Source organism: Microcaecilia unicolor, chromosome 7 (assembly GCF_901765095.1).
Source record: "Microcaecilia unicolor chromosome 7, aMicUni1.1, whole genome shotgun sequence".
Classification (NCBI taxonomy): domain Eukaryota; kingdom Metazoa; phylum Chordata; class Amphibia; order Gymnophiona; family Siphonopidae; genus Microcaecilia; species Microcaecilia unicolor.
The window spans coordinates 98,159,166-98,172,665 of NC_044037.1; the positions used below are offsets into that span (position 1 = coordinate 98,159,166).

The 13,500-nt window shown below is 42.9% G+C and overlaps 1 protein-coding gene across 2 annotated transcripts in view; it reads right to left on the minus strand.

Annotated features, from left to right (window-relative positions):
- SH2B1 (SH2B adaptor protein 1) overlaps positions 1–12,043 on the minus strand; it is an 81,707-nt gene extending 69,664 nt beyond the window's left edge. For both annotated transcript variants that reach the window (XM_030208949.1, XM_030208950.1), the window contains exons 1-2: positions 11,962–12,043; positions 9,802–10,659 (exon numbers count right to left, since the gene is read on the minus strand). In XM_030208949.1, the coding sequence (XP_030064809.1) occupies positions 9,802–10,638 (837 nt within the window). In that variant the 5' untranslated portion in view covers positions 10,639–10,659; positions 11,962–12,043. The remainder of the gene's footprint in view (positions 1–9,801; positions 10,660–11,961) is intronic.
- Between the last annotated feature and the right edge of the window lie 1,457 nt (positions 12,044–13,500).

The window sequence follows — 13,500 nt, forward strand, 5'->3', positions numbered from 1 at the left end:
ATAAAAGAACTGTGCCAGTATATATTAAGCCCGGATGTAGAGGGCGTGCAACAGGACATTCGCTTACAAAGAGTACATCGAATTACTGGGCCACAGCGGGATTCGTCTCTGAGAGACATTTATAGCTTCTTTCTTAGGTTTTCCCACCAAAGAACGGATTCTGGCTAAGGCAAAACAACAGAAGGTGATACAATGGAAAAATTATAAGATTGGAATATATCAGGATTTGGCTGGAACTACACTGCAGAAACGAAGAACAATGAGAGAAGTGACAAGATTCATGAGAGAAAGGGATCAGTTATAGATGGCTCTTCCCCTTTGCAGTGTGGCTTACGGTGGCGGGGAAAATCGAGAAAGGTGAAGACGTCAGAGGAAGCGTGGGAAGCGCTCAGAGCACTGGGTTGCGAGGGAGTTCCAACCCACGAGCAATGGGCACGAGGGGAAGTGGAAACACGAACAGACTCGGTGTAGCAGGTGGAAGTAGACAGAGGGAAGACAGCAGACCGAAGTGCTTCCTGATGCCCCAGTGAGGAGGAACAAAGATGAGTATGATGGACATTTCAAAGACACTGACTGTTTCAGTTGATGGGGGAGAGCTGACCCTATGAGGGGGGGGTTTAGGGGGTGGCTAGGGATTGGTCGGGTCATGCATGGATCTCCAAAAATGGAGGTTGGGAGGTGGAGGTTGGAGGGACTGTGTATGCTGAGTAGAGTCCTGGGAGGGGAGAGAGGAAACACAAAGCAGGGGGGTTGGAGGGCTGGGGAGAATGGTGGCCTAGGGGGAGAATGGCGGGTCCTCTCATCTAGCTGACGGACCAAGGCAAGTCCAGCAAGAGGGGAGGAATGGGAGGGAGGGGGGGATAAAGAAGGGAGAAGAGACTAGGGGGGGACCTGGGGGGAGGCACCGGGAAAAGGGGCTGGGGAAGGGGGAGAAAGGGACGCTGAAGATGGGAACCTGGAATGTTAACAGGCTCAATAATCAAGGGAAACGAATGAGAGTAATGAAGGAATTGGTCAGGATGCAGTGGGAGGTAGTTTTCCTGCAAGAGACACACTTAAGACCAAGGGATGTACATTTGCTGAGAGGTAAAACATACAGGGAGGCGGTGACGCATCAAGGTTCGGGGGGGGGGGAAGAGAACGGGAGGGGTGGCAATTTTGGTAGGACAGAAATCTGGTTTGATCATCAACAAACAATTCAAGGACACAACTGGGAGATGCGTGGCCATAAGGGGAACGCTGCAGGGACAGGAGATCACATTTGTCAATATCTATGCCCCTAATGTGGGGCAACAGGGATTTTACCATACTCTAGGGGAGGAGATTCAGGGATTTATCAGGGGACAAGTGATTTTGGGAGGGGACTTTAACACAGCCCCAGATGCACGATTGGATCATTCAGGGGGAGGGGGGCATCAGTTGGGTTCAGGGCAAAAAGCGCTGCACAAGTTTTTGAGGCAGTTGGAATTAGTGGGTAGCTGGAGGCTGCTACATGGAGTTCAACGGGGCTATACTTTCTATTCTCATGTGGCGGGTTCTTGTACCCGGATAGATGGGCTATGGATTCACTGTAATAGTGCACAGATGGTAACAGAGGCGGAGATAGAACCCATCCAAATTTCTGATCATGGCCCAGTGTGGACTAAATTAAAGGGGTTGGGGCACAAGAGACGGAATACATCCTGGAAACTTAATGAATCCCTTTTGGGGGAAGAGAAAGTGAGAGAGGAAATACAGGCAACCATACAGGAATATTGTAAACGATATGGGGGAAGTAAGCGATGGGGTGATGTGGGATGCATTGAACACAGTGACACTGGGAATATTGATCAAATGGGGAGCTAGGAAAAAAAAAAGAGAGAAGAGGCAAGAACTGATGATTTTGCACTTGAAATTGAATAAGTTGGAGAATGCCCATCAAAGAAATCCCTCCCAGGGGTATGGGCAGAGCTTAAAAGGGTCAGGGGAGAGTTGGACCAGGCACAGATGGCGGAGATTGAATATTTAAGGATGAGGCTTAAGCAGCAGTATTTTGAATTTGCGAATAAATCGGGTGCTATGCTGGCCCGATGTTTGTGAGCAAAGAGGGGAAGAGCGCTGATACAGAAAATAAGGGATGAGAAGGGAGATTGGAGGTACACAGACTCGGACATAGAAGGGAGTTTCCTAAAATATTATGAAACATTGTACACAGCGGGAGTGGGAGAGCAGCCGGAGAGTATAGCTAGGTATTTGGCCCGAGTACCTCTGCGAGATTGAGCGAGGAGGAAAGCCAGAGGATAGGGGAACCAATTAGACTGGGGAAAGTACAAGGGGTTATTCATCAGTTGCCTACCAGTAAAGCCCCAGGGTTAGATGGGTTCACAGCCTGGTTCTATAAACAATTTGAGAGCTTATTCAGCCCTCTATTGATGAGGGTGGGAAATGGAGTGTTGGAGGGGAGAGAGCTCCCGAGAACTATGTTGGATGCGGGGGTGACTGTTTTGCCCAAACCGGGGAAAGACCCAACTAGATGCGAGTCTTACAGACCAATATCCTTGCTAAACGTGGATGCAAAAATCATAGCTAAAATACTGGCAAATAGGTTGGGTAGATTGCTACATAAATTGATACATCTGGACCAGTCGGGGTTTATATCAGGAAGACAAGTGGGAGACAACATTAGAAGAACGCTACATCTGCTCTGGGAGGCACAGAGATCTAGATCAGGAATAGCATTATTGGCCATGGATGTGGAAAAGGCCTTCGACAGGGTAGATTAGGGATTCCTCAGGGAAGTGTTGGAAAGAATGGGGCTAGGAGGGAATTTTAGGTTATGGATGGATAGATGCTTTGTATAGGAGACCAAGAGCCTGTCTGAATATTAATGGTAGCTACTCTCCCTTCTTCTCTATAAGCAGGGGGACTAGGCAGGGATGCCCCGTCACCGCTTTTGTTTGCCCTGTATATAGAACCACTGGCAGAGTTAATTCGAGGACATCCAGGGGTGCGGGGGATAGAGATGGGAGGGGGGGGGGCAAGAGCATCGTATTGCGCTATTTGCAGATGATATGCTAATCTATGTGAAAGACCCGGGGGGAACGCTATCAGTGATACAAGAGGTCTTTGAGGAGTTTGGGAGATATGCAGGTTTGAAGATAAATATGGATAAAAGTGAGTTAATGGGAATATCCCTAAGTGAGGAGGAGATGAGCGAGGTGAGAGGAAAGTATAGGTTTAAATGGGCATCCAATCAAATTAGATATTTAGGGATACAGGTCCCTAGGGATCTAAATAGGGTATTTCAACTAAACTACAGACGCATACAAGAACAGATTAGAAATGATATGTTGAGATGGAAAGGAATATGGTTGTCATGGGGGGGGGGGGGGGGGGGTAGAATGGCAGTGATTAAGATGAATGTACTGCCCAGGCTATTATTCTTATTCCAATCATTACCTATTGCAGTACTGAGACCAATTCTCAAAAAATTACAGAGTGCTATAATGAAATTTATATGGGGAAATAAGAGGCCACGTCTAGCACAGAGAGTCTTGTGGGGAGAGAAGGGGGAAAGAGCGGTACCAAATCTGGAGTGGTACTATTTGGCAGCTCAATTGAGAATGTTGGATTGGGAGAGGGGAGTGGAGAAACCCGTGGTGCAAGTGGAACAGTCCTATTGGCCTCAGAGATCTTTAAGGACACTACTGTGAACCACAGAGTCCAGAGAAAAGGGTTTAGTAGGGGAATATAGTCCATATCTTAGGCAAATGCTGAGACTGTGGGGGGAGGTGCGGCGTAAATGGGGGCGGAAAGAGGGGGTATTCTATTGGCATCCCTTAGATGGGAACCATAGTTTAGGGCGAGTAGAGAAAACGCCACCTTTGGAAGATGGGAGCAACAGGGTTTAGAGAGGTTTCGGGAGGTGATGCATGGGAGGGGGATATGGAGTTTCAGGGAGGTGTGTGCTCATTATGGGATCCCCGAGGGAGACAGCATTGCGTACGTGCAATTAAAACATTTCATAGACATGGTGGGGTGGAGGAATGGATACCCCCAGGACCGGGAAAGCCTAGAAAGCTGCTATTGGGGAAAGTTCCGAAGCCCATTTCGGTGATAAATAGATTTTTTCAAGGGGACGTGGATACGCCTTACCCATTTCAGGGGGCATGGGAAAGAGATTTGAATTGTAAGTTTACTGAGAGAGAATGAGAGGACATATGTGGGGAAGTGCAAAAAGCTTCAATCTGTGATTTGATACAGGAAAATGCGTATAAGGTGCTCACACGGTGGTACTATATACCACAGAGATTGAAGAAGATGTTTCTGGGGGTGTCAGATATTTGCTGGAGATGTAAAGCACAGAAGGGCACGTTTCTACATATTTGGTGGACATGTACAGGGCTGGTGACATTCTGGCAGGGGGTGATGAAGGCCTTGACCAGAACAATGGGAGTTTCTGTAGTGTGCAGCCCTAGAGCGCGCTTATTGGGTTTGTATAATGAGCAGGGGTCCTGGGAAGAGAGTAAACTGATGCAGTTGGGATTGGCAACTGCTAAATGTTTGATTGTGCGCTGCTGGAAAGCAATGGACCCCCCCCCCCCCCGACTATGGGGGACTGGAAGATTCAATTGGGACATTTGTGTCATATGGAACGCCTTACGGTACATAAAAGGGAGGGGGAGCTTAAATGAAAAAAGGGATGGGTAAGACTCCAGCAAATGATAGATGGGATCTAAGGAGACTCGGCTACATTCCAGAGTAAGGGGAGGGGAAGGGGGAGGATAGGAATGAAGTATTAAGGGGTTCTTCTGGTAGGGGGGGGTACAAGGAACATTTAAGCTGGGGTACTGTTTGGGGGTTCAGGGTTGGAGGTAATTGATTGTATGGTATAGTTTAAAGATAAAGGGTTGAAATGTAGTGTTTACAATCAATAAATTAATAAGCATGTATATGGGGATGAGGGAAAGATGTGGATAAGAAAAGGGATGAGTATTTTATGATTTGTTCAAACTGTTTAAAAAATTTAAAGTAAAAAAATAAATTGTGGCAGGGTTTGACACTGGCTGAGATAGTGTCATAGGTTATCCGTTTAGCAGCAATATTCAAATCACAAAATGGGTAACTCATCTGTTGATGGCAAACACAAAAATAGCAAGTACATTAAAAAAGACCAAACAAAAAAGTTTTAAATTAAGCTACCTTAAGTCACTTATATTTAATGGCAGCACTTATATGTATATCCAGAGGTGATAAACAAAACTTTAAACAAATAAATCCATTTAAAAGTTATGTGGTCAGCCTGCCAATGAATATTTATCTAAGAAAGATCCAAACAAAATGGTACTTAGACCTTAATCTTCCCAATACAGACAGCAAAAGCTCTCTTGCAATCAAGCGAATGAAGTGTAGCATCTCACTTATGCTTATGTGGGAGCTGGAAGAATACGGGAAGGAAAACAAACTCATTAAAGTGTAAATCCAACATCATGTCTGGAAAAAAATTAGGATAGGAGCAAAGTACCACCTTGGTCAGCTTAAGGTGGATAAGTCAGTAAAGCCTAGAGCTCATTAACTTTGCAAGCTGAAGTAACTGTCCCCAAAAATTGGAAACTTGCAATTCAGGTAAGTGAGTTCAGAAAAGTTAAGTGGCAGCATTAATTGGCCAAGTTGACACTGCATAATATTGTAGGAGACTTTAGGAAGGTTTTAAGCAAATCAACCCACACAACACACTTGAGAAGTAGAGACTAAGCAGAAATGTGTTTCCCTTTGATGAACTGAAAATACAGGATAACTGCACTAAAGTGAATCTTGGCTATAGCTGGTTTTCAAACCAAAACCACTGAGATATGATAGAAGATGTCCAAGTAGTTTGTGTGTAAAGCAAAACAAAAACGTAGGGATTTGCCCTCAGAGCAGATGGCAATTCTCCATCTGGAATCATATGGCCTTTTGGGAAACTCCTTCTTAAAAGAGAAGAAATAAGATAGTTCTTTGGACACACCCAGGCTACTAATTACTACCTTCACATCTAGGCTGTGAGAGCTAGAAACTGGTTGCTAAAATGAAGCTGTTTTTCAGGCCTGGGAGAGATCATAGCCCAATTCATAATGGGAGTACACCATCTGTATTGAGACAGATGAGGAAACCACATCTGTTTCAATACAGTACCATATGGGTTATAGATTTTCTGTCCCTTCCAAAACGTTAGTAACGTTTAGGCTATCAGAAGTATGGGAAAATACACATACCAGACACCCGTTTCCCCAACAGATGACATCTGCTACTAGACTGTCTTCAGATCTCCTTCTTAGCAGAAAACTGTCCTTTTAGTATAACTCATCAGATCTAACCCAGTAGGCTTCCCAAGCACCTAATAATCTGCTAGGATATATTCCTTTTCAAAGACAGTGTCCTTTGGGACTATTCCATGAGAAATAGCCAAAGTTGCTTCCCAACACAGAAGATGGGAAGCCACTGTTCCCTGCTTGTTCAGGGTGACCAGTTGTGTGGTCTTACTTCAGGTAGTACATGAACAATTACTGAAGGCCTTTACTACACTCAAAGGACAACATCAATCTCATAAGGGCCGTTCTTTTTCAGAGAAACCACAGAGTTTGGACTTGGACTTGTTGAATGCGAGCTTCCTGGCCCAGGTTAAACATGTTTATAGTCAGAATAACTCTAATGTGTAAATCTGTCAAATTACGATATCACAACCACATATCAGATAGACTTCAACTGCCTCCATGACCTTGATGGCATTTCATAATCTGAGACACGCCTGAAGTCACCAGTACTTTAGGTTCCATTAGGTTTCCTTCATGTATGGACATAGGTGTAAATACAGGTGCAGCCATAAATCCCAGCTTCTTCAACATGACTTACACTGTCTGTTGACTCTAGATTTCCTCAGCTGAGGCCATATTATCCTTTGCTCAGTTTGGTGTCACATATCTTGAGCTGAATGTGTCCAGTAGTCTTAACTCTGAATGAGGTGAGGGGTGGAAGTGTGATTTAGGAGAAAAGTTTCACAAACCGTAGCAACTTTAAAAAAAACCTAGAGGACAGGCTGTACCATTCCTTCCACGCTTGCCTGAGGCAACATTTATTTTTAGCCGTTTATCCAGATGGAGTAACATACATATTCCCAACCTGTGCAGATATGCTACAACTGCTAGTTACTTGGTGAAGAGATGCAATGTTGACAGCAGATCAAAAGCAGGATGTGGTACTCAGAGTACTGTGACTACTACAAAACAGACACACTTCAAACACCTGGAATCTCTCTCAGTAGGTACAACTCTACTTGATATTTTAAGAATATAACCAGCTCCATTCTGCCAGAAGGGGCAGAATGATATTTAGGAAAGCCATTCTGAATTTCGATCCCCCCTCCCCCCCACACACAGGTATATAACCCAAGTACCCTGAAGTAAAATCTCTAGCCCCCCCTCCAACACTGGAACAAACTGGATATCACGGGGTTGCAGCAGGAAGATTTCCATCCTTACTAAGCCCTGGTGAAGACTGGACCTCAATGTTCTAGAAGTATGTCACAGTTTGGTTTTTTTGTAAGAGTAAGAAGAGGTATCCTAGGCTCGTCCAAGTTATGAAGAGAATAAAAGACATCTTTTCTGCCTAAGATATGCCAAGGAAAGTATTTTCTACAGGCTGTGTAAAGGTCTCTTAGTGATATAAGAAAGCTTCATGTATACAGTTCCTTTAAAGAAAAAAAAAAAAAGGACTAAGAGGCATATTTTCAAAGCACTTAGCCTTCCAAAGTTCCATAGGTTTCTATGGAACTTTGGAAGGCTAAGTGCTTTGAAAATATGCCTCTAAGTGAACTCAAGCCTATTGAGTAATCCAACTCTATATCCTTGACTGGTTATGGAGAAGCTGAAGATCACTAAGCACATAATTAATAGTAATTCTGTTCAGAATCTTGGTTAAGGGGATAACTAAAACACCTTTATCGTTCCAGCCCTCAATGTAGCTAACACAGAGGTCCAAAGCAGAGTCTATACAAAGTCACCTGATAACTAATAAATCATGGGATGTAGATCACTGGAGACACTCCAATGGGGCTCAAGCTGGCCAATGCAAATGTTTGGCACTGTGGCAGCTGAATACCTATGGGATCAATCTGATCAACTGATTGAAATGCATCAAGAAAGAAGATTAGGGGAGGACTTATAAGGAAATTGGCATTTCTGCAGGCCATACAGAAGTCTCTCTCAAATTCCAGGTATAAAGACCCTAAAGATACTGATGTGATCCAGTGTCATTCTGAAAGATCAGACAGAACTCTAAACCTTCAAATACACATAAGTCATACATGAACAAAGATTACTATGACAGTATCCCGGAAAGAAAAAAAAATTATTATACCCTTCCTCCCTTTTATTGGGACATTTTATGCTTCAGGATATTCTCATTGTACACCACTCTGTGTTAAAACGTAAAAACAATATACAGATCAGCCCAGCGCTCAGATTAAGTTTTTCAACATCTTTATTAATCACAAGTTCTCATAATCAACAGACCAAACAACAAGGCTCTATTTCAAAACTGCATCAGGGGCCGTCGTCAAGCCTCCAAACTTAATACCCTGCCATTGTTTATTATGTTTATTTACGGATTCAAACTGCAGTTTGAGTCAGTAAATAAACAAAGCTAAACCTTCATTCAAGGTTTGCCAGTCACCTGCAAGTCCTTGTATACTGAGCAATCAAGGAAACATGGGATTGTTTCAACAAAACCTAGCTACCAGCGACACCATGTCTGGCTCTCCAAGCCTTTTCAATACATGTTGAGGGCAGCTTTGAACTGGGTCTACTTGTACCAGAAAGGTAGGCTGTAATCTGCTCCTGCTAGACCCAAACTGCTTGAGGTGACATCCTTTTGTCTACAAGTTGCATGCCAAGACATTGTTGCCATCACCCAGACATTTGTAGCATTCCTCATAAAAGACATCTTCTGAAAGCATTTTCAGCACTGTTTGCAGTCACAGATTTGGTTTTCATAGCATAGCTGAAAAGCAAATAATGAAAAACGAAATTGTTTGAAACAAAACCTGCTAGGACTGAACATGATTCAGCAGACCTGAGGCTGCACAAAAGAAAACATGATGAGCTTTTCTTGTTTTCCTTTTATATTTTTCAAGTCTGTGTAAACTGAATATTGGTGATGTATTGATTTGTCAGAACTTTTTTTTTTTTTTTAATTAAGACCAATGCATCGGTGCATTGAAAAGGTAGAAAGTGAAAAAAAATGGTCAGTTTAAAATGGCAGTAGAAATGGTCCAGCAAGATTTCCTCCTCTGGACAAAAATGAAGCACACGTACAAGAATGGCAAAAATATTCAAGTCCCCTCTGGATAAGGGACAAAACAAGGTGCAGGGCAGAGAAAGAAAATGTTTACTTAGCATACAGTTTACAAATATATTAAGTAGTTGTTGTAATGTTCTTATATTTCATGTAATACTGCTGTTGGGCTCTAATATCTTATGCTATATTGTGTCTAGTTCCGTGATGTGCAGACTAAAAAAAAAAAAAAATTTTAAACTGAAGAGCAGTAGGTATGTCAGCATGCAGGAAACCTGGAACTGTCCTCCAAGCTGACTTCAAGAACATACATTATTTCTAAAACTGGCATAGTACTAGTGCTTGTTCATGTATCTCCACCTTTTACAGAGTGAGCATATGAAATATATAATCATGAGGTGGTGGAGAAGTTATCTGGTTTAGAAACTCTTTTCCCTACAGATTACTATGTATTTTGGTCATAAGTAGCTCTATGCAACTCTACCCTCATACCTTTGGTGGAATGTAGAACTCCAGCACGTGACCTTCTCCCTCTGACTTTGTTGCTTTCCTCAGAAGCAGCCGGCACTTCTGCCATCGTGCTCGGCTGTTGCTGTTTACATCATCTGCCACAATATAGTTCAGGAGCCCCTCACGTCGGACATCATATAGCTCCAGTTTAGGGGTGGGAGACTTTGTGAGCCGCAGCCTCTCAAATTTGTGAGTCCACTTGTCCATGGAGTCAGCTTTGTTCCCTGATGAGTTTGAATTACTGTTGCCCCTGCTGTCCAAGGCTGTCTCTTCTGTAGGAGATTCTGCTGAACTCTTCCACTGGAGGATACCTTTAACACTGCCACGTACACTGCGGCTCACGTTTCGCAAGGAGAAACGCTTCTTCAACTTGGGCTTTGTACTGATGGAGGAACTCGAGACATCTTCTGAACTCCGAGACTGACTACTTGAGAGGCCAGAAGTCATACCAGAGGACTCTAACCGAGCATGAGTGTCTACAGGAGAGGCCACAGAAGAGTCGCTGCATGTTTCAGACAAGTCTTTGCTGGAGGAGGTCTGGCATGTCTGGGTGCCTGTAAAAGGCACAATGTCACAGCGAGTTGGCGAGTCTGTGACGTACGTCCGATTCACTTCTGTCTCAAAGTGTTCCACAAAGTGTTCAGCAAATCGGCGAGAAAAAGTGACCTCTGCACCTGGCATGGCATACTGTGGGTTCTCACTCAGGAATGTACGAAATCGACGGGCAAAATCCAAGGCTGCAGCATGGGCATGGATCTCACAGAACTCCTTCCAACTTGGAGACTGAGAGATGCCCTCACTGGTAATACTGCCATTCATGATGAATTACTCAAGGATCAGCTAAAAAGCAAAGAAAAGAAGAAATTAAAATAGATTACAGCAAGATAAAAGCCTGCCTCTCCCACTAGATACAAACCTCAAACAAGACTATAAAAACAAAAGTTCCACCTCTCCTTCCAACAAAAGTCATAAAACTAGGCTTAGTATGGTAGAAATAACATAACATAATAACGAAAGTAAAAGAACTGATATTACAAAACAGAGAGAAAAGAAGGTATTAGATACCTTTAAAAAGAACAAATTAAATAAAATGGCCATGAAGTTACTTATTATGGAAAGAGAAAAGGCTTAAGGTAACACTATCGGGAGCATAAAGAAAGCTTAATAAATAGCAGAAAATTGAAATTATTTGAATACAAGAAGGGAAATATAAGCAAAGAATGGAACTGATGTAAGAAGGAGAAGAGTGATATATAGGGTAAATAGAGTTCAGAGACAAAGAAAAGAGATGTGGTATAAGAAAAGCGTGACTGGATAAAGAGAAATGCTGAACTTGTCAAAAAAGGGAGCAAATTATATGCTATACATAGATACAAAAGTGGGTCAACAAGTTGTTGGCACCACCACCTTATAGTTCGTACAATGGGCTAAGAATCACAGAAAACAGGGGTCGAGTTCTGCTTCCTCAACTAAAACTCCTTGTAACCATCTGCAAGTCACTTTATTGATCACTCTCAGGTACCCACTTACATTGTAAGCTCTTTAGGAAAGGGATATGTTGTACCAAAAGACTAATAATACTACAACCTAGAAAGGTGAGCTAAGACTCCGAAAATTGTTATTACATCCGTGACTAACTTTCAATATTTATGCTTCCCTCGTTAGGTAAATAATAGGAAAACTAGCACACACAGATAATGACAACAAAAATACCCAGTGTACCTAAATGTAACCCACCTTGGTCTACCACTGAAAATGGTGTAAGCAAAATCTAAATAAACAAACAAACATACATGGGAAAGTATTACATACATATTACACCCACACACACAAATAACAGAAGTATGAATAAAGAAACCAATCCTCCACATACAGAAATACAAGATAAACATATACAAAGATATCAAGTCACACGCATTCCGCTACCCTCACACGCCAAGCACCCCTCCTTACATAAATTCGGGAATCGAAGGACCGATCTCCCCCTCCCCCGCCCGCCCATGAATCTACCATCCATATCTCTCTCTCTCTCTCTCTCTCTCTCTCTCTCTCTCTCTCTCTCTCTGTTCCACTCTCCTCTTTATCAGCGATCCAGCACCTCTCCATCAAACACCACCTCCCCACCCCCACCCAAACTCATACCTGAGGTCGCCCATCAACAATCTCACAGCTTTCCTTCTCCAGTACCCCGTACCCTATGACACAACTTCTCTCTCTGAGGCATCCCGCCTTACCGGAAACAGGAAATGGCATCAGAGAAAAGCAGGACGCAAGGAGGTTGAACGCAGGGGTCGGGCTGACGTCAAAAAGTTGAAGCCAATATGGTTCATCGGTGTTTCCCATTCCTCGGTGCACCCCGCGCGCGCAGGCGTCATTTAGTACACTCAAAACAAAGCAAGGAGAACATATGAACTATTGGATTCTCGTTATCCTTCTTTATTGTTGGGAGCCTTTTTTATTTAATCTCACTTATAATTTCAAATCATGCTGGCTAGTGCAGCATACAGATGTACACGGGGGAAGTATAATAACGGAATAACTTTTCATAGGTAGAGTAATAATTTGTTATAAATCGTAATCAGTGTGTCATTTTGAGGGGCTGGTTATAGGGACTCCCTAGCACGTGTTATATTCGTACAGATATTTTTTCCTCCTGGTAAAAAGTCACTAAAACAGCCAACATATTAGAGTTTCTATACCACACATCAAACACGAATGTGAAACCTGCGAGCATTTAAAATCTTTTTTTTCTAGGCCTAAATCAAAAGAGAAAGATGGTTTCTGCTGCTTTTGTTTTGTGGAATGCAGTGGTATATTATACAAATGCACCTGATATTGTTTATTACTACTATTTATAAGCATGATATCAAATAACGTGTATAGATGCATTCTGAGAAGAATGTTGGCTAAGGGAACGCAGCAGTAGAAGAGTTGGAGCTGAGTGGCATTTATGTTTTCCAAATGATGATGCAGAGCTTGATGGGATGCCCTTGTTGTAAGATCACAGTAAATCATTCCTTAACTTTTTGTTTAAAATAAAACAAGGAGGAACAAATCAGGTAGAGGAGAACTTAGTCAGCATGAGTTCAGCAAACAAAATGTAGCCTTTAAACTATTAGCTGTTTGATATTCAGCAGAAGTTAACCAAGTCGACTTCAGGTGTGGGATGAGACAATGGTGTAGGGAGGAGGGTTTTAGATTTGTTAGAAACTGGGCAACATTCAGGGGAAGGGGAGCCTATTCCAAAAGGATGGGCTCCACTTTAATCAGGGTGGGACGAGGCTGCTGGGGGAAGAGCGACAGTCGCTCAAAAGCGCATGGTTCGGAATAAGGTATCTTTCAAAGATATTTATTTATTTATTTAAGATCATTTATACCCCGCTTTTTGCCACAGAACGCAGCCCCAAAGCGGCTTACAATGAAGTAAAGAAAAGAAGTACAATGACAGTTGAAGGCAAAAGGGAAGGGAGAATAAATACAAAATTTAAGCAAATGAGCAGCAGGTAGGGAAAAGAACACAAACAGAAAAGAAAGGAAAGAGAAATAGGTAAAATTCAGATCTTGACTCGCCGAGACACAGAAGATAACGATGAAGGTTTTCCCATCATGGCTAGGAACCGTTCTCCAGGTACTCCAGTAGACAAAACAGTGAAGGCGGAGGTAGGGCAGTGCAGAAGGCGG